The following is a 22523-nucleotide window of genomic DNA, read 5'->3' on the forward strand; positions in this document are numbered from 1 at the left end:
TTTACATTAATGTATTTCAATATTACATTATATTATATATTTAATATAACATATTAAATATTACATGTTTTAATAATAATTTAATATGCAAAATTACAATCTTTTGCGACATGGATATCTTCTGTCCTTGCGAGATTGAAGGAACATTCGCATTAGTAAGATATATGGTATTTCTGATATTAAAGATAATACGTAAGCACAAACGTAACTAATCATCAAGTATCCTATAAACATAGGAATCTAAAAATTGATAATAAATGTTAAAAAGTCTTCTGTTAGTATCGAAATTTTAGAGATAATCTTCACTTACCAGAGGCAGTAATTCCAAATGAACGGATGTTTCACTAGAGAAATGAATCGATTGTATAACGAAGGGATTTACGAGATAAGCACAATAAGTAAGTTTGCTGAAAGGAATAAAGACTTTCAACGATAATAACCGATTAACAATACCTGTAACATAATAAAATAATTTGTATATATATATATGTATGATAAAAATAAGATTTTTTAAAATTATAGAATTATTTTTATGCGTTATGCCATTAAAAAAAAACTATAAATTAAAAATGAATTAAATGAGAGATGCAAGAAATAATATTACACAATATTATTATTATATTAATTATAATATTACAATTTATTTGCGTAGATTTATATGCAAATGTGTAATAAGATTTATAATATTTTATGAAATATACTAACCACCATGCTTAGTAAAACACGCTATTACAATCCATGCTATACCTATGGCCCAGAGTGTTCTACTTAACGCAACATAAACAGCAACATACAGAATAGATACGTTTCGTTCATAAAAGCCTAATAATACGAAAATAATACACGCGCTACCAAGACACCAACATAAAATTACAATTTTCTGAAAGTAAATTGTACACAAATTGTAAAAATTCACAAATATTTAATTAAAATATAAATATATTAATATATATAAAGTAATATATAAATAATTAAATAAAATCATCTATTCATGTATTTTGTAACTATTTTTATAATTATTTAATAATTGCTTATTTTTCACATTAAAAAGTCATATGATAATCAAATTATACTTTACTTTTCTCAAGACCAATTTTTTATTTAGTCTTCTTACAATGTAACCTGTAATTATGCCAATAATATATGGGCCTATTCTGATCCATGGGGGATAGTACAAAACACTAAGAAGTCTATATTGTTCATCAAATCTGCAATAAGACAATATTTAAGTAATCTTATAATTAGCAAAATGTTTTTATTACTTACGTCGGAATATATTCGTAAATATATGAAATATAACCGGTAAGTACAATAGAGCCTATTAAAAGTGCACCCAATACGACAACAGTCATGTAGAAGTACCTAAAATTAGCAATTTATATTTATTTAAATATATACTTAATATATTGTGCTGATTATAATATCCTCGATACATCAACTTACACAGTTGACAAAATCAATAGCACAGTAGCAATTATAAAATATTGCATGTCATTGGCTAAATACCAACTCCAAATCATGCACTATAAGAAAATAGAAAATTTAAAATAAAATTTTAATATTTTTTAAGCAATATTAAATTAATTATAACTATTTAAAATATATTTATATACCATCGAATCGAGATCGAACAGATTATTTATGTATACAAAATTTCTCCACCAATATTTCGTACAAATTTCGTGCAATCTATAATTTGGATAAAATTGTGAATTCTTGTCGTACCAAGCCGAATTTAATTGTAGTATTCCTATCATCATCATGTACGCAGGTGTCAACCTTAATATAAATTGTTTTGAGATATAAATATATATACAATACATAAAAAGAGATAATATTATTATCTTAAATTTTATTTCTAAATTGTTTTTATATGCATTGTTCTTATTTATTGCCTGTATAAATAAAGATAATAAGCGAGAAAAACGTACCGAATAAATCTTTTTATTATATGAATAAAGAATTCATTTAATTTTGCTTTGTAATTAATCGATGTGGTTTTATCTTTACCTATCTTATCCTTCAAATATAAATAGGCTACTAAAAATCCGCTTGTAAACAAGAAGGTATCTGTCGGTATGATTATGTTACATAATACTTGAATGAAGAAATCCGAAAAGATTCTCCGTAAGAATGTTTTATTGTCTATATATACAAAATAATCTCTGTTATATATAGAAAACAAGATGTATATATGTATTAATTCTATAAGTCTTTTTCGAATTACTCACCGATATAATTCAACATGAAGAATATTGTATGAATAAGAATTATCCAATTCATAGTCAGAAATTTTAAACCGTGAATAGTAGGTATTGCGTTAGCATCCAATTTTGTGCTGAATATTATTTTTGTATTTGTGTATACAGAAAAACATATTAGTATTTTTCCAATTCTATTTTCTCGATGTGAAGATGAAGATGTTATTTCCATTTCCTCGGACATGTTCTCCACATCTATATCGCAAGATAGAATTTTCAGTAATATATTTATATAAAAATCAACATATGCTTTAACTAAATGAGAAAAGAAGCATTATTTAAAAAAATATATGCATATACAAGATGACTATTAATATATAAATCTATATATAAATTTTTGCTGATTTTTATTAAAATATTCCCTTATTAAATTATTCGACTTGAAAATACACTAATTTTAAATAGTCAAATATCATTTTAATGTACAATGCATAAGCGTGATTTTTCAAATACGAGTATAATACATAATCAAAATTACGAATAATTTAAATACGATACTTACTAGCTGTAATATTAGTTTTATCTTTTGCAAGTAAATATTTTTGATGCACGAATATATCGTACATTGTTCCAATTATCATTATAAAAAAAGTAAGCGCTAAAACACTACAATTATAAAATAAATACAAAATATATCTCTCTATTATTTCAAAATTTTGAAAACTATACAAAAATTTGCTTGTTATTATTCACTATTCAAAAAACAAAGAATAAAAAACAGTATTTTAAACACTAAAAATTAGGATATTTTCGAGCCGTTTAAATCCGCGAAAAATCATCGTAAGAAAAAAATTAAAAAAGCATTTTGAAACTTAAAATTTTAACTTTAACGCGCTCTCAACAGTTTTCTCAGATTTTTATATTTTTCTTGTTCTGTGCTTTAAAAACGAATACATTGTTTTGTTCCTAAAATTACGTAGTTAATACTTTGCAGCTCGATAAAAAAATTTTTCTCGAAAAATTTATTTCAAGTTTCATAAACTATAACATTTTATCTACAAAATGCTATTTTTTAATAATATATTTGACCGAGTTACTTGATTTTGAAACCTGTAGTTTTTAGAATTAATGTCGATACTCGGCGATATCAGATTAAAATTAAAAAAGCCTGAAGTTTCAACTTTAACGAACTATCGAATTTTTCATATTTTTTATATTTTTTCAATTCTGTGCCTTAAAAAGGATGTTTAAGAGATACTAGTTTAGTTTCAAAATCGTGTAACTCGGTCCAAAAAAAAAGAAGGAAAAAACAAGAAAATCCTCTCTAAAAAAGTCATGTTATTGACATTGTTGCCTCTTTTCCGCGATGCTGATTAGTTCTCTCTTTTAAAACTACCAAAAAACGCGCTAAAAAGTTAAAAAAGTTAAAACATCAAGCTTCAAAATGTTTTTTAATTTTTGGTCTGATGATTTCTTCGCGGAGTTTCAGCGATTTAAAAATAGCCTATTTTTTAGCGTATGAGAAGTATTCCTTATTTCTTTTGAGTAATGTTTTGTTATTTGCTGGTAAAGTAATTATTATTTTATAACAGAGTGTTTCATTCATAAAAACCATCTCTTCTTTCAATTTTGACAATAAAATTCTAAAGCGAAGCAATTTGAAATTTTTACAAAAATGGCGATAATTTGAAAACAACGCATTTCCGGATCTATGTTTATACTAAGTTTTTTTTCTTGTTTGTGGGTCTTCAATAATCTCTCGAGCGATGGACCTCTACTTTTGAAACACCTGTATATTATTAATTATATATTTTCTTTGCTTTTTTGATATACCAGATGAAAAATATTGCATCATAAGATAACCATTGTTGATCGTCTTTTAGATTTTTAATCTCGATCAATTTGAAATCCACGGAATAAAGGTCACTGATAAAAAAAATTCTATCGCGAAATATTTTTTCCAGAATTAAAGTTAGATCATTTATAGAACATGATGCTGGTAAACAGAGGCCGAGCGTAATTAAATCCTAAAACAAAATATATTGTATAGTACATATTAAAATACTTTTGTGTGTATATGTACATATATTATATAATATAGAACATTTTATAAATACACCTTATATAATTATGTATATTAGAATGTTTAAAAGAAACAAATCAGAGTTTATTTTAAGATTTAAGAATAAACATAATATCTAGGATTAGTTTGTTCTATAATATTGTATATATATATATATATATATATATATATATATATATATATATATATATATATTATTGCTAATAATATGTACTGAGTGATTCAGGACCACTGCGACAAACTCTGAGGTACGCGATACGAAACCTATCGTTCCTCAGAGTTTGTGACAGACAATTATATATATAATTTGATAAAAAATGGAAAAATCTATATTAATTCACTGGCTTTAGTTTAATTTATAATTTGATATTCTTTCTAGCTAACTTTATGTATGGGTAGAGAAAAAAAGAGAGAGAAGCTTATTTTATAAAAATGAACTTACTTCATTGGTATCGACATTCATATGGTATTGAAGAGTACTGTTGTGTGTGAAATGAGAAACAAAGTAATTTACTTCGAAAGGCGGAAATTCCTTTTGTGGATCACGATATATCGTATTATTTAATATATGTCGTTCTGCGATTTCTAGAGGAGCTGTATTCATTGTATCGAGACATTGACTACGACTCCCTAGCCAGTAATTATTTCCATAAAGAAAGCCTGGTTTAAATCCCCCGCTAGAATCCAGCACTCAAAAATATAAAATAAACAATTATTATTTAAACATAAATATTGAACAATAATTTTTATTTATTATTAGTACATCATCAATGTTTTCATTCATTGTTGAATTTAAAAAGTAATCTTTAAATATTTTATTAATTAGACCCGATCGCACCAATGTTTTTTTGGCTTTAAGCGAGATCTAAAACTTTTTTGGCGTTTGGTAATAATTAATGTCATATGTCTTTTGGCTTTATTAGACTTTAAACTAATCAAAGATTAAATTATAGTCTAAAGCTTAAAGCCAAAAGCCAAAAACCAAATGACATTAACTATTATCAAAAGCCAATATAGTTTTAAATATCGCTTAAAACCAATATAACATTGATCAACTGAGAGAGAGAATTAGAATATCAGGAATTAGATTATTGAATACTTATACAATTTGTGTTATATTGTTATTATTTAATAATCATAGAATCATGTTTTAAATAGAGAATTTTAAATAATTTTTCTCAATAAGTTATATATTTTTGCGAAAAATAACATTACTGTACATCTTAATATACTGGATGTCCCATGGGCGTGTTATTAAAGTCATTTAGAGTTGAAATTGTTTAATAAACATATGTTCGTAAATGCTTCTTAATAAAATTACTATTATTCAAAGTTAATGTAAATATTTGAAAAAGGAAAGAAAAAAGATTTTTAATTTAACTTATTTTAACTGTTTATTTACAAATGCATTACAAATTCTATTCAAATTCACATTTGAAAAATCACAAATCACATTATTCACATCAACTTTCAATGGTTATAGTTATGTTAGTAAGCATTTACGGACACATGTTTATTAAACAATTTTAACCCTAAACGACTTCATTAACACGTCCTTAATGTATGAATCTCGAATCATGAGACATTTTGTATAATAATATAATAATAAAATATCTAAGAAAATATCTCAATGTATAATTAAACTAATAAGGTAACATTATCAGTTTTTTATTTTACGGCTGAGGGTTAGTAGCATTAGAGAGGGAAAAAAAATTATATACAAATTTATTTCATTGACAAACAAAAAACAGTAAAATAAAATGTTAAAAATAAAATAGAAAATTGAATTTTAAATATTAAATTATAATGATCATATCAATGACTAAACTGAAAAATGATCATATTCCATTAAAATAAGAGATCCCATACTATTTAAATAGTATGGGATCATCTCTCTATCCAGTTCATGAAACCGGTTTATGGTATAACGATAGAAAGTTTGAACATCTCTTTGAGTAAAGCATATGCCTCATGTAAAAATTCCAAATATTTCGTAAAATTATATGAATACAAGGATAAAAAATAGGCTAATAAGAGCCGGGTGCAGTAACTCGGCATAAAAAAATTCAAATAGAAATCTTCTTTAATAAACGTTTCGGTCCTTTTTCCGGACCATCTTCAGCAAACAGATAAAAACTCGTATGTCCTGACCTTTGATCCCGTAGTTTCCTATCGGTTCTAGCCGTTAAGAGATGACATAATGTTCACAGGATAGGACATTATAAAGCTGGAGGGAAATAATTAAAGATCAATAATAAAAAAGAAAACCTTTCCGAGGTATAAAAAACTAAAAATCTTTTAAAATAAATAAAGAGTAGCGGGATGATTCACCAAATTAAATGCAAAACAGAGAGCCGAGATCAAGAACATCCGAGAGACATACGACACACACTATACAAAAATAAATAATAATAACACATGGATTTTCGAGACAAAATTTGTCATTGTAACATTTGCCTTCTGTTCTTCTGTATAACATGAGTAACTCACTCTCATTCTTCATATTATTATTGTCACATTTTTGATATAATATATTCCATTTACTTTGTAATTGTGATGAGGATAGTCCAAAAAAAGGGACCGAAACATATGCTTTTTGTGAATTTGTCTATCACGTAGTCAAAATATCAATGTAATTTGATTGTAATAAAACATATGCGTACAAATTACTGTGCTGATTCTTGATTGCTTTTTATCTCTTTCGTATAAATTTTTTATCAATTAGTTTTTTTAATTTTCGAATTTTTTTGATATAAGCATGATTAAATAAATAAAATTTTACTTACTTTTCAAGCTCCACAATATTCGTTGATCCACGGCGTCTCGGAAGTCTCGTAATTCCTTTCCGCATATAGTTGAGTTAACAAGATCGGCTCTCGAAGCAACGATATAAACAGGCAATGTCATACTAATAACTTTTTTATATTCATTTTCGTCAGATTTGTTAACTTGCGCAAAAACACTAATTAAGGCGTCAAAATTTACACAGATACATAAAATAAATACAAATCGATAAAATAACATAATGCAGAATATTTCAATATCAATTATAAACTGCAATAAACTTCAGAATTTTATTTATTTTTTGTTGGTTTTAATAATAATATTAAATGCAACTAGTAACCCTTGAAATAAGAAGATTTATCATAAATGGATTATATTGTATTTGTATTGTTATGCCTCCGGAGACTCACTGACTTTAATGTAGTTGACAATGACACTCTTGTAGTTGGAATAAATATATATATATATCTATTTTATTCACAAATTGACTTAATTACAAGATTCCTGCACGTTAGCTCACGTCGCGTATCGCGATAGCAGATATCTTGGTGTGCGTATGTCTGGAGTCGAGTTTCGATTGCGAGACTCACTCCTCGTTCTGTCTGTATTTAATTCTGCCGACTGCGTGGCTTTAACTTAATATTGACTGCCCGCGTAATGTTGATTAATGATAGAGACTATCCGTCGCTTATTAGTAATCGGTTTTTTGTTCTCTTGGTTTCCCGGGAGGGGATCGTTTGGCGGCCGGGCTACGTGTCGCTCGATTTTGGCGGCAAGATCCGGATGCAAGCTAAGAAGTTCTAAGTAGGACTTCTTTGCTTGCATTTTCGCAATAGATCTGTATTAGAGTTACTTCTTAAATATATTTCCTTTACTACACGTGTGCTCCGTACAAAGGTCTAGCCGGAAAGAGAATCGGAGCAATCTCACTCTTATGCACATCCCGCCGGATATCGCACAAGTCTGTCTCTTTCACTCATCATACCACGCACGCACACGCCTTCTCTTATTCTCGAGCGCGCATAGCTTATGCAAATATATAATATATAACACTACAATCCACAATAAGTTTTTTTGCAGAACTCTGCAGAACTTATTACTTTTTCTCTAAATTTTTAAAAGTTTCTCGTGTAATTTTATTAAATTATATTTATAATATGCTAATTTGTATATTATTATATTATAAGTACATTATTATATAATATTTGAAATACATGTTCATATTCTACTTAGTTTCAACTGAAAGATCCATTTTATAAAATTCAAATCGGTCAAACGTGCGAGTTTTGGTATACTTCTAAATACAAGGTTAATTTTTCCTTGCGTGTTACTCGTTCGAATGTCACTTTTGTATTGGCTGTAGAAAAGTAGATATACACAATTCTCTCTTCCTGACCCCGGTTTATGACATTTAAACCTTCCCTCTATCCAATCCAACAGTCAAAATCGAAACTAAATTGAAACTTTATTTTTCGATTTTTGGCCAGCTTTTCGGGGTTTGGGACCACTGTGCGATGTACCGACAATGCTTTTTGGCTTTTTGTGATAGAAACATAGACATAGTATATCTAGACCAAATATTAAGGAGTGGGGATCGTCAAGTATTAGACAGAGATAGCATGCTTTGTATCACCATTCTATCTTCATCTTTTCCATCCCTTCTACTTTTCTCTTTCCAAGTTAGATAAAAACAGATCAGTGATCGTACAGCAGCTGTCTCTTTCTATTTTTTGACGCGTTCTGAGTATGGGAAATGTAGAGACGCGCAGTCTATACAGGGTATCTCTAAAGTCTGACCTCACCCCTGGATCTCGGAAACGGCTTTTAATATGGAAAAATGTTTCAGACAAAAGTTGTATGGTTTCAAGGGGGACATAAGGTGGTATTATTAATTTGACCTTGAATAGTTGCGTGAAGATCACGTGCAGGTCACAAAAATAATTGTTTTTAAAAAAAAGTATATAATTATTTACAATGTATTTTTTTAATTATTTGTTTTTTTATTACATTAATTGATTTGTCTCATTATTCTATACATGAAAGTATTACGGTAAGATTATCGAAAACTAAATATTTTACAAGACATTTTAATTTTTATATCAAAATTTGTCAGATTAAAACATAAAATAACTCAAAAAGTACTTAATGAAAAAATACTTCATTATAATGTTTTGAAAAACTCTCGAAATAAGCTACAACAATATGCAATAAAAAGTAGGCGGTTCCATTTAAAAAATTGAAGGTGACTTTTAGGTGACCTTCACACAACTATTTAAGGTCAAATTAATGACATCACTTTATATCCCCCTCGAAACCATACAACTTTTGTCTGAAACATTTTTCCATATTTAAAGTCGTTTCCGAGATCTAGGGGTGGAGTAAGACTTTAGAGATACTCTGTATATTATACGTCTATGGATAGAAAGCAGAAATGCAACAAGAAATGCAACAGATGTTCACTTTTTATGAATTTTATGGTTACATATGCATTAAACATCCCTCTCTAAAAAAGGCATGTTATTGACATTTTTGCCTCTTTTTCGCGATGCTGATTAGTTCTGTTGCTGTGCTCACTTCAGTGAGTAATCATTATGGAGGTGGTATATTTTGATAATTTGTAGAGATTACACGGAATAAAATGCTGTTGCTTCAAATAAAGTCTACGTCACGGGCTGCCACAAACATACATGGTTCATTCAATGATATTTTTATTGGACCAAATATCTGGATAATTGTTTTAATAATCCAGATATTTGGTCTAATAAAAATATCATTGCATGAACTATGTATATTTGTGGCAGCCCGTGACATAGACTTTGATTGAAGCAACAGCATTTTTCTTCCGTGTACGTATTGCGTATTTATTATACGACACGTGCAGATAATTCATTTACATAATAACCTTACAGAACGGGTCTACCGAGCGGTTTGATGACTATGCATATTGCGTATAATGTTGTAACACAAAGAGTTGTTGAAATTGTTTTTAAGAAAAAATATGTAATTATTTACAATGTATTTTTTAAAACAATTATTTGTTTTTTTCTTTACACTGATTGATTTGTCTCATTATTTTGTACATAAAAGTGTTACGGTAAGATTATCGAAAACTAAATATTTTACAAGATATTTTAATTTTTATATTAAAATTTGTTAGATTAAAACATAAAATAACTCAAAAAGTACTTAATGAAAAAATACTTTATTATAATGTTTTGAAAAACTCTCGAGATAAGCTATAACAATATGCAATAAAAAGTAGGCGGTTCCATTTAAAAAATTGAAGGTGACTTTTTGGTGACCTTCACACAACTATTTAAGGTCAAATTAATGACATCACTTTATATCCCCCTCGAAACCATACAACTTTTGTCTGAAACATTTTTCCATATTTAAAGTCGTTTCCGAGATCTAGGGGTGGAGTAAGACTTTAGAGATACTCTGTATATTATACGTCTATGGATAGAAAGCAGAAATGCAACAAGAAATGCAACAGATGTTCACTTTTTATGAATTTTATGGTTACATATGCATTAAACATCCCTCTCTAAAAAAGGCATGTTATTGACATTTTTGCCTCTTTTTCGCGATGCTGATTAGTTCTGTTGCTGTGCTCACTTCAGTGAGTAATCATTATGGAGGTGGTATATTTTGATAATTTGTAGAGATTACACGGAATAAAATGCTGTTGCTTCAAATAAAGTCTACGTCACGGGCTGCCACAAACATACATGGTTCATTCAATGATATTTTTATTGGACCAAATATCTGGATAATTGTTTTAATAATCCAGATATTTGGTCTAATAAAAATATCATTGCATGAACTATGTATATTTGTGGCAGCCCGTGACATAGACTTTGATTGAAGCAACAGCATTTTTCTTCCGTGTACGTATTGCGTATTTATTATACGACACGTGCAGATAATTCATTTACATAATAACCTTACAGAACGGGTCTACCGAGCGGTTTGATGACTATGCATATCGCGTATAATGTTATAAGCGTATATCGTAACACTATTATAAGTTTACTGTTGCGTTCCGTATGTATTACGACGCCTTATGATATTTCTTTATGAATCTTTATTTTTAATTGGCGCAATTTTGTTATATCATTATTTCTGTGAAATTTTATAAATACATTTACATAACAGTTTATGGTACGTATACATGTGTGTGCGTGTGCTTGCGTGTGTGTGTGTGTGTGCTTCAAAATTAGATCTAATAATTCAAAAAATATCTAAAAATTGTTTAACTTAAGCGGCCAACTTAAACATTTCAGTCAATAAAAAAAGGAAAAGGCTAATTGGAGCCCGGACGTGGTACTTAGGGCGTAATAAATATGTGATGTTTTTAAGAAACAATGTTAATGAACTTAATATAAATTAATAAATAAATAATAATTTAACTAAACCAAACATTTTGGCCCACTTCGATTCCTTATCAATAAAAATAATCAAAATTTTAACACATAAAGAGATCATGAGGCGGAGTAATACATACAGAATGCAATGATTATAATAGTGTTACAATACAATATTATCGATTGGTTCGCAGATGACAATATGACTATAAGTTTCCGCATAGGTCAGATTTACCCCACAGACACTTAATTTTGCTTCTAGAAATGGTGAAGGCAGGTCCAAGCAATGGATTCCTAACAGCACATGATATCATACGAATATTCTATATTTATACTGAATGTACTGTGATCATACGTAATTTACTGAGAATATTTATATAATATCTCTGTAAACGTTATTTATCGTATATTCTCAGGATATACTCAGAGTATAGAAACTAAGTTTCGATACTTATACTGAATATACTATAATTAACTCTATACATCTCAATAAAAAAATAAAAAAAATTTTAATTAAAAAAAACTTGGTGCTGCTATGTTTCCAAATTAATAACTGCAATGTATCTTAAACTAACAAATAATTAATTTAATTTAAACATTACATTAATAATTGCAATGTAAAAATATGGAGTACGTTAATATCATTAACACATTGTTCAGTTTAGCATCGCCAAGTTTGTTTTAATTAAAAATTTTTTTATTTTTTTATTTTGTATTAATTTTTAATTTCGCATAAGTTTTTGATTTTTAATTTTTTGTATAAATTTTTAATTTTTAATTTCATGTTTTTATTTAAATAATAATAAAAGAAATGAATTTTATATAGCATAAATTTTTATTCATTTGGCGCAATTTTTTGATATCATTATTTTTGTAGGAAATTTAAATAACTATTTTGTACAACAATATTTTTGGTTAAAATATTTCTATTTAAATAATCATAAAAGAAATTAATTTTATGATATAGTTTTTAATGTCTGTTGACAGAATTTTTTGATATCTATTTTTTTAGGAAATTAAAATATTTATTTTATACAATTAAAATAACACTGTTTTGTATAGAGATAAAATAACATTATTTTGTAGAGCAGTTTTTTTAATTAAAAAAAATAACACTTTTGTGTAAAATTTTTTCACATGGCGCGTGTACTTGGCGCTTTTTTTTTACCTTTTTTTAAAAAGGTAAGTTTTTAGGGATTATATCATTCTTTTTTGTAGTATATGTTAAACATCTTAAAATAAATAAGCAAAAAACCCGCCACCACCCCCGTCATATTTTATCAAAATACAACGGTCTTCTTTGCTTACTATAAATATCTAGATCCTTCAAACTTCTTAGCTCTTATTGTAAAAATATATATATAGATATAACAATGTTTATTTTATAAAATTTTTTATTTTAGGATCATTACATGTATCGCTAAAAAAATTGGAAACTGAATTGATGATAAAAGTGAATGATTTGATTGATAAAATATTACTAAGATATATATATATGTATGTCAAAGGGCTATTTTGACGACATTTAAAAAATGAATATTTTATTGCATACATAAGAGTACATTTACTTTCTAACGCATACATCACTTTTATTTTTAACATAAAATGTACTAGAGTATATATGTATAAGAAATAAATTACCAATTGGCTAGTACAACGACAGTACAAAACTATTTACAATAATATATCATATGATTAATATGACGGCACTATTATTTTTTATGAAACGATTATTTTAACGACATTCTATATATCAACTATTTTAAAATACACAAGTAAATTTCAAACACAATAAACGAGTAAAAAAGAATTACTGAAAAAAATCCCAGATAGCACAAGGATGTCCTTAGGACGTCCAAAGGGCATCCAGGACATACATATAGGATATCCTCAGGATATCCCATTGTAATCCTCAGATCTCCTCTGGATGTCCTGAGGAAGAGTAAATGATAGCCGTATATTAACCTCTGGAGAATCCAGGGAGATCCTGTGGAACATCCAAAGGATTTTTATAGGATATGTTAGGGATATTTTTCGTATGTTTCAAGGAGCAAATTTTAAAATTTAAATATAAATTAAAATTATGTTTTGTTATTTACTGCCAATATTAAAAATCTAATATTAAAAATAGTTCACCGTTTTTTAATATTTAAGGCTTTCGTGCTGTACATGAATATTTTAGGTTTGGCTCCCGGGTTTGAGTTGTGTAATATTTTCTAAACAATCCAATATCTGAATTCCCTATGTTGGGATTGCATCAGAAATTGAACTGATAGAAAATAATTACATTTGTAATTTCCTGTCAGTTGCTCTTTGCAAGCTTTATATAATTCTCATGACCAAATCTCAAATACGAGTTCGCGTGTCGCATAGCGGTAAACAAACGAACTAGCGGTTGAATACTATTGTTTGTAAAGTTTTTGGAATGTTGCGAACAGTAACATTTCTCATGAAATATTAAATAAATAATAATTTTGGATATATGAAAATGTGCGCATCAAATTCAATTATTAATATTAAACGAAATTAATGTTAACAATTAATTGCACATGTATATGTCCTCTGGAAACCCAAAAGACCTCCAATATAATAGAGAGGGCAGATATATCCTACAGACATCCAGGGGTTATCCAGTGGACATTTATAGGACATTAATACTTATTATAATACTTAAGATTTCTAAATTATATTAAATAGCCGACACAACTAAAAATAATTATGTATGCATATTAAATTTTTATAAATATATTTATAATAATATCTTAAAACATCCTACAAATGTCCTGAACCGTCCTGGACATATTCAGGATCCTGAGGATGTTTTGTGCTGTCTGGGATATAAAGAATTAACAACACAAAATTACTTTTGATGATAACTACTTTTAAGTCGATTTTAATTTTAATTATTACAAAACTACATAAAAAACGACATCCGACGATTGGAAAGAGATAAACTCTGAACTAGTAAAGCCATTTCAGTTACAAAGGATAAACTTCATTATTGCTTCAACAAATATTGAATAATATAAGTTCATAGATAAATGTTGAGCATTCCATTATAGATTACAAAATTATATGTACAGAGACTTTAATATTGAACTCTAGTTTAAAAGATTTTTCGTGCTTTGTAATGGATTACTTATTTATGTGCAATAATATACATACATGAAAGAAAGATACACATATATAGTACATATAATAATATATAAAAACAACATGCTCTTTATAAAAGTGTGATATGTTAAAGCACTGTCTTCCCTGATTTATTCAATAACTGAAAATCAATATACAAATGTCATTTCAATATTCTAATACATCAACAATACAAAGTTATTATAATTTCAACTATTAGTGACAATTAATGAATTAGCATTCCACTACATATAACAAGATTCTATTAGCGGAGACTATAATATTAAAGTCCCGTTCGAAAAATTCTCGTGCTTTGTAATGGATTTCTTCTTGGTATTTGACATACGCTAGATCTGTGCGTGCTTTGCCAATTAATATTCATTTATTACTGTTGCCTGTTGAAATCAAAATAAACATATATAATATTAATAGACAGCAAGACATTAAGATTTTCTTCTTTGTAAAGGAATCATACTTATATATGCAATTATCATCATCATGATTTTGTTTTTCCTTAAATTCAATTTAGTCTCTTCTTTTAAATTCAATAAGTAAAAACATACAAAACTTAAACATACTTTTTCATAATGTAGTTACAAAATTATCTCAATAGTATTCACTCCATAGACAAATTTATTATTTCCAATGTACAAATTTCACTATAAATAAAAAAGATCAAATATATAAGTAATATACAAATGTCATTTCAATCTTCTAATACTATCACCAATACAAAGTTCTTATTATTTCAATTATCAATATAAATGAGTGTTGATTACTCCACTACAGGTCACAAGATTCTATTAGCGGAGACCATAATATTGAACTCTCGCTTTAAAGATTTTCATGCTTTATAATGGATTCCTTTTTAACATTCGGTGCACGCTGGATCTGTGTGTGGTTTGCAAATTAATATCCATTATAGTTACCTACTAAAATCAAAATAAATGATAAGATACGATATTAATACATACGAATTTAAATATTTTCCTTTGTATAATAATCTTACCTGTATAATTGTTATTACCAAAATTCAATCCTTTCTTCAATTTAATAGAAAACACACAATATTTACATTATTATTTCATAATGTAGTTGCACAATCCAAGTATCGCTGATGAACTTCATTCTTGCTTCAACAGATATTGCAAGTTGATGAATAAGCGTTGATCATTCCATTACAGATCACAAGATTCTATTAGCGGAGACTATAATATTGAACTCTCGCTTAAAAGATTCTCGTGCTTTGTAATAGATTCTTTTTTAACATTCGGTGCACGCTGGATCTGTGTGTGGTTTCCAAATTAATATCTGTTATTGTTACCTGCTAAAATAAAAATAAATGATAAGATATGATATTAATACATACGAATTTAAAACATTTTCCTTTGTATAATAATCTTACCTGTATAATTGTTATTACCACAATTCAATCCTTTTTCAATTTAATAGAAAACACAATATTTATATTGTTATTTCATAATGTAGTTGCACAATCCCAGTATCGCTGATGTACTTCATTCTTGTTTCAACAGATATTGCAAGTTGATGAATAAGCGTTGATCATTCCATTACAGATCACAAGATTCTATTAGCGGAGACTATAATATTGAACTCTCGCTTAAAAGATTCTCGTGCTTTGTAATAGATTGCTTCTTGATATTCAATGCAAGCTGGATCTATATGTGGTTTGCAAATTATTTTATACATTATTGTCGTCTGCTAAAATCAAAATAAACATGATGTAATATTAATAGTGTAATATTAATATGACTTTAAATCATTTTCCTTTGTACAACAATCTTACTCATATAACTGTCATCATCACAATTCAGTCTTTTTTCAATTTAATAGAAAACACAATACTTAAAAATATTATGTGAATTATGAAAATATAATAAAATTACTCACTTTTAATTATAATGTGCCTTGTTGCAAAATTTTTAGAATTTGTTGTACATTCCTATAATACCCAAACACTTTCACGAACAAAATGTTTATTCAATGACACTTCAGTAAGATTAGAAAATCTAAAAAGCTTACAGATATATATTTCGAAAAACTATCAAAATGATAACTAGATATAAATATAATAATAGAAAGAAACACGCGAGGTTAAAATAACTGTCATGTACCTTGTTGCAACATTTAAGAATTTGTTGTACATTCTTATGGTACCCAAACACTTTCACGCAAAAAATGCTTATTCAATGACACTTCAGTAAGATCAGAAAATCTAAAAAACTTACAAATATATATTTTGAAACTATAAATGCGATCACACAAAATATAAATATAGAGAGAAACACGCGAGGTTAAGATAACTGTCATGTATGCAGTAGGTAATATAGGTTACGCTACGGTTGGAAAAAAACTACAGATGTTCCGAAACACTGCATTAATCAATTATGACAAGGAAATTTTATAATTTTTTAATCTTATTGACCAACCACCAAAATATTATTCAGCATCTATATCGACTAATCTCTTATCGACTGCAGTCATAGAAAAAAGCATTATTAGAATATTTTTATTATTTATATATAGATTTATTTTTTGCATAAATTAAAATACGTTATTCAGAAAGAGCACCGGCGATAATAGATAACTTCGGTTTAAAACACGGCAACCGCTAAAGAAACCGATGTCGTTCAATGACTGCATTTTTTCCGTACTTTGTATTGTTGAAATTATGGCATTAATAGATTAAAGTATTAAAAGTTGTATATTTATGATTCTTAAAACATGATAGCGCGACGAAATTTTTTACATTATCGCCAATATCTCTCGTGCAATATAAATTTTTCTCCTTGATTTCGACTACCGCCAAAGATATCGGTGTTAATAGAGAAAGACATTATTCTACATGATCTCCGCTAAAAGGATTGACGCATTAAATTTTAAAATTTATAAAGCTGCAACGATTATTAAAGCGATACAACGGGCCAAAATCGCGTTGCCTTTGCCTGGGTCCTTCGCGTCTAATGAATTTATCTCTTAAATCACAGCAACTTTTAAAGAAATTGACGCGTTGTCAAGAACTACATTATTTTACTGTGTGCTATTGAATTACGCCATTAATATTTTACGAATTGTATCTTTTTTTAAGTTGTGTTCATTATAAAGGCGGAACAGCCTTATATAACATCGAGATTTCGGCCCGCTATATCGCTTTAATAATCGTCAGCTTATTAATTTTAAAAATCTAATGCATCAATCCTTGTAGCGGAGATCATATAGAATAATGTCTTTCTCGAATAGTATTGATATCTTCAACGGTAGACGAGATGTAAGCGAAGAATGTATCTGACGCAAATGATTTCGGCAAAAGCGTCGCGATTTCGGCCCGCTTTATCGCTTTAATAATCGTAAGCTTATTAATTTTAAAATTTTAATGCGTCAATCCTTGTAGCGAAGATCATGTAGAATAATGTCTTTCTCCAATAACATCGATTTTTTTTAACGGTAGTCGAGATTAAAGAGAATAATGTATCTGACACAGACGATCTCGGCAAAGGTGTCACGATTTCGGGCTGCTGTATCGTTTTAATAATCGTAGGTTTATTAATTTTAAAATTTTAATGCGTCAATCCTTGTAACGGAGATCATGTAGAACAGTGTCTTTCTTGAATAATATCGATATCTTTAACGATCGACGAGATGTAAGCAAAGAATGTGTTAGACGTGAAGAACCCAGGCAAAAGCGTCACGATTTCGGCCCGCTATGTCGCTTTAATATAATCAAAGTTATATTTATTTCTCAAAATGCTAACGCGTTAATCCTTATGAAGAGCACGAACAATGGTGTCTTTCACGAATAACATCTATATTTGGTGATAGCCGAGATCAAAGCGAAAAGTAAGTTTTTCCGAAGGAGCGATTGTGTGTGTAGATAACGACTTCAGTGTAAAGTGTAAAGCATGACAATCACTAAAAAATCCATTGTCGTCCAACGGCTGCTTTTTTTCTCGTGTTTCTGAATTATTGGAATTACGACATTAATGTCTTAATAGTTTCATATTTATGATTCTTTAAACATAACAGCGCGATCAGGTTTTACATTATCGCCAGTATCCTTCGCGTCAGATACATGTTTCGCTTTGATCTCGACTACCGTTAAAGATATCGATGTTATTGGAAAAAGACATTATTCTACATGATCTCCGCTACAAGGATTGACGCATTAAAATTTTAAAATTAATAAGCTTACGATTATTAAAGCGATACAGCGGGCCGAAATCGCGACGCCTTTGCCGAAATCGTTTGTGTCAGATACATTCTTCGCTTAGATCTCGTCTACTGTTAAAGATATCGATACTATTGAAGAAAGACATTATTCTATATGATCTCCGCTACAAGGATTGACGCATTAGATTTTTAAAATTAATGAGCTGACGATAATTAAAGCGATAACAACAAGCCGAAATCGCGATGCTTTTGCCGAGATCGTCCGCGTCAGATACATTATTCGCTTTAATCTCGACTACCGTTAAAGATATCGATGTTATTGGAGAAAGACATTATTCTACATGATCTCCGCTATAAGGATTGACGCATTAAAATTTTAAAATTAATAAGCTTACGATTATTAAAGCGATAAAGCGGGCCGAAATCGCGACGTCTTTGCCGAAATCGTTTGTGTCAGATACATTCTTCGCTTAGATCTCGTCTACTGTTAAAGATATCGATACTATTGAAGAAAGACATTATTCTATATGATCTCCGCTACAAGGATTGACGCATTAGATTTTTAAAATTAATGAGCTGACGATAATTAAAGCGATACAACAAGCCGAAATCGCGATGCCTTTGCCGAGATCGTCCGCGTCAGATACATTATTCGCTTTAATCTCGACTACCGTTAAAGATATCGATGTTATTGGAGAAAGACATTATTCTATATGATCTCCGCTACAAGGATTGACGCATTAAAATTTTAAAATTAATAAGCTTACGATTATTAAAGCGATAAAGCGGGCCGAAATCGCAACGTCTTTGCCGAAATCGTTTGTGTCAGATACATTCTTCGCTTAGATCTCGTCTACTGTTAAAGATATCGATACTATTGAAGAAAGACATTATTCTATATGATCTCCGCTACAAGGATTGACGCATTAGATTTTTAAAATTAATGAGCTGACGATAATTAAAGCGATACAACAAACCGAAATCGCGATGCCTTTGCCGAGATCGTCCGCGTAAGATACATTATTCGCTTTAATCTCGACTACCGTTAAAGATATCGATGTTATTGGAGAAAGACATTATTCTATATGATCTCCGCTACAAGGATTGACGCATTAGATTTTTAAAATTAATGAGCTGACGATAATTAAAGCGATACAACAAGCCGAAATCGCGATGCCTTTGCCGAGATCGTCCGCGTCAGATACATTATTCGCTTTGATCTCGACTACCGTTAAAGATATCGATGTTATTGGAAAAAGACATTATTCTACATGATCTCCGCTACTAGGGTTGACGCATTAAAATTTTAAAATTAATAAGCTTACGATTATTAAAGCGATAAAGCGGGCCGAAATCGTGACGCCTTTGCCGAGATCGTCCGCGTCAGATCCATTATTCGCTTTAATCTCGACTACCGTTAAAGATATCGATGTTATTGGAGAAAGACATTATTCTACATGATCTCCGCTACAAGGATTGACGCATTAGCATTTTAAAATTAATATAACTTCAATTATTAAAGCGACATAGCGAGCCGAAATCGCGACGCCTTTGTTTGGGTCGTCGCGTCTAGTATTGTATATTTTTTCGCTTAAATCTCGGCTGTGTATGTTAAAGATATCGACGTCAATTGAGAAGGACATTAATTTTCGAGCTCTGCCTTACTAGGATTGACACATTAAAATTTTTCAATTATCACGTTTTCGATTATTAGAGCGATACAACAGATTGAAATCGTGACGTAAACAACTGGCTCTTTCGCATTTAAGTCTATCCCTTAAATGGCAATCTCTAAAGAAATCAACGTCGTTCAAGAATTGCATTTTTTCTATTTTTTGTATTATTGCTGAAATATAAGCGAAAAAAGAATTTAACGCGAAGGACACAGGGGATTATATATAACAATCTCGTTGCAATGTTTTGTCTTAATAATTATAATATACATATACAATTCATAAAATTTTAATGCTGTAAATTTAATAACACATAGGACAGAAAAAGATGCAGTTTTTGAACGATGTAGGATTTCTACCGATTGCTGTGTTTTTAGAGATGAATTCATTAGACGCGAAGCAACCACGTGATGACATAACGATTTCGACTTGTTCTATCGCTTTAATAATTGAAGTTATATTAATTATAAAATTCTAATGTGACAATCCTTGTAATGCTGAATACGTAGAATCATTTTGATGCGTTAATCCTTGTAGTAGAGATCATGTGTTTCTCGAATGACGTCGATATTTTTAGCGGTAGTCTAAATATTAGCGAAAAAAATTTTTGGCGCTAAGGGCACAGGCGATACATAACTTTGTCTTTCGGCACGGCAATCATCAACGAAATCAAAGTCATTAAATTTTTTTTCCTTTTTCCCCACAACGAAGCAAATTAATATGTTATATATTCATTATTGCTTCAAGAAAAAATTTATATTTTTATAAAATTTATATCTATAAAAGTTATTTAATTTATAAGTAAGTAGTGTTAATAGGACAGTTCTAACTCAGGTCCTCCGAGGGGAATGCGGGACGAGAGGAATGCGGGACGAGGGGAAACCGCGCGGGCGAGGGGGCATGACGTCACGCGGGCGGATGGGGATTTTGGTGGCGCGGGGGACTGATGTTAAGCGGGCGGGGGAATGCTTATCGCGGGAGCATAATCGGCGGGGTGTATTACGAAGGCGAGCGCCGATTTCCGACTGCTCGAGAATTTATAAATAATATAAACAAGATAAAACCTTCGCGGTGCTCTCTTCATCTTTTTTCCAGGAAAAGTCGCTGGCGCACTATTACGCGTAACATTAGAATTAGATGATAAGGCGAGCGCCGATATCCGGCTGCTAGAATTCGCGTCGGGACAAGTTTATCGGTGTACTTACAAAAGGCGGGTGTCGATGTCTGAAATATAAGGCGAGCGCCGATTTCCGACTGCTCGAGAATTTATAAATAATATAAACAAGATAGAACCATCGCGGTGCTCTCTTCATCTTTTTTTCCAGGAAGAGCCGTTTATCGCGTCGCTTGTCGGGATACGTTTCGCGAAACCATAACGCGATAGATTAAAAATATATAATGAAGAACGAAGGGTGTCAAAAACTCAGTATGCGATTTGAAAGCTTGCGGTCCGTATATCGACTGGAAGAGGTACGGCAGGTACTTGTAAATTTTTGAGTGGCAAGTGTTCGGTGTAGAGGAAGATTTTGTGATAATTTGCATAAAAATGGAAATAGATAATAATTTCGAGGCAGTATTAGATGAATTGTCCGACGAAGATCATGCATTGTCGGATGACAGTAATTACAAGAGTGATCAAAGCGAGGACCTTACGGAACGTGTTGACAAGATAGTGCCTCATTCGCAAATTATTGCGCTAAACGGACGTACAAAGTGTTGCGCTATATACTTTTATTATTCCACGGGTGGTTCTTTTGCCGTATGTGCTTCGTGTATGATCTCCATAGCAGATACTGATTTCGGATACATGTATGCTGTTCGGAAGCATGTGATTGAGATATACGACGCGATAAGTGGCCGGTCCTGCTCCAATTGCAGACTTCCGATGTATCAGATCTTTCCATGCAATATGTGCCCAATTTGCACACAGTAAAAAAAAACATTGGCATAAAAAGTGTGAAAAAATAATAATAATAAAAACATGGAAAACACCGAGCAAACCGAACGCGACCTGTTGGAGCTGTCGCGTCGAGTCGCTACCTTGGGCTAGTATTTCGCGTGGGCGCAGCGATGCGAGGAATTTATCAAACAGCTC

General features: G+C 29.9%; 1 protein-coding gene across 2 annotated transcripts; it reads right to left on the reverse strand.

Moving 5' to 3' along the window:
- On the reverse strand, positions 1-7959 carry LOC138942259 (nose resistant to fluoxetine protein 6-like). Of its 2 annotated transcripts, none has more exons than XM_070312361.1 (13): positions 7071-7959; positions 4727-4974; positions 4035-4228; positions 2764-2867; positions 2232-2456; positions 1932-2145; positions 1614-1779; positions 1444-1523; positions 1267-1362; positions 1079-1208; positions 706-880; positions 311-453; positions 1-240 (listed from the first exon to the last, which is right to left on the reverse strand). In XM_070312361.1, exons 1-13 carry the CDS (start codon positions 7306-7308, stop codon positions 94-96), a joined length of 2160 nt encoding a protein of 719 aa, XP_070168462.1. In that variant the 5' UTR covers positions 7309-7959; the 3' UTR covers positions 1-93. The 2 variants fall into 2 exon arrangements, 1 of the variants encoding a protein (XP_070168462.1); XR_011448281.1 differs by having other exon boundaries at positions 152-240; positions 311-407.
- Between the last annotated feature and the right edge of the window lie 14564 nt (positions 7960-22523).

The sequence above is a fragment of the Polyergus mexicanus genome, unplaced genomic scaffold (genome assembly GCF_030449975.1).
Source record: "Polyergus mexicanus isolate NDT 795.1 unplaced genomic scaffold, iyPolMexi1.0 SCAF_22, whole genome shotgun sequence".
Lineage (NCBI taxonomy): Eukaryota > Metazoa > Arthropoda > Insecta > Hymenoptera > Formicidae > Polyergus > Polyergus mexicanus.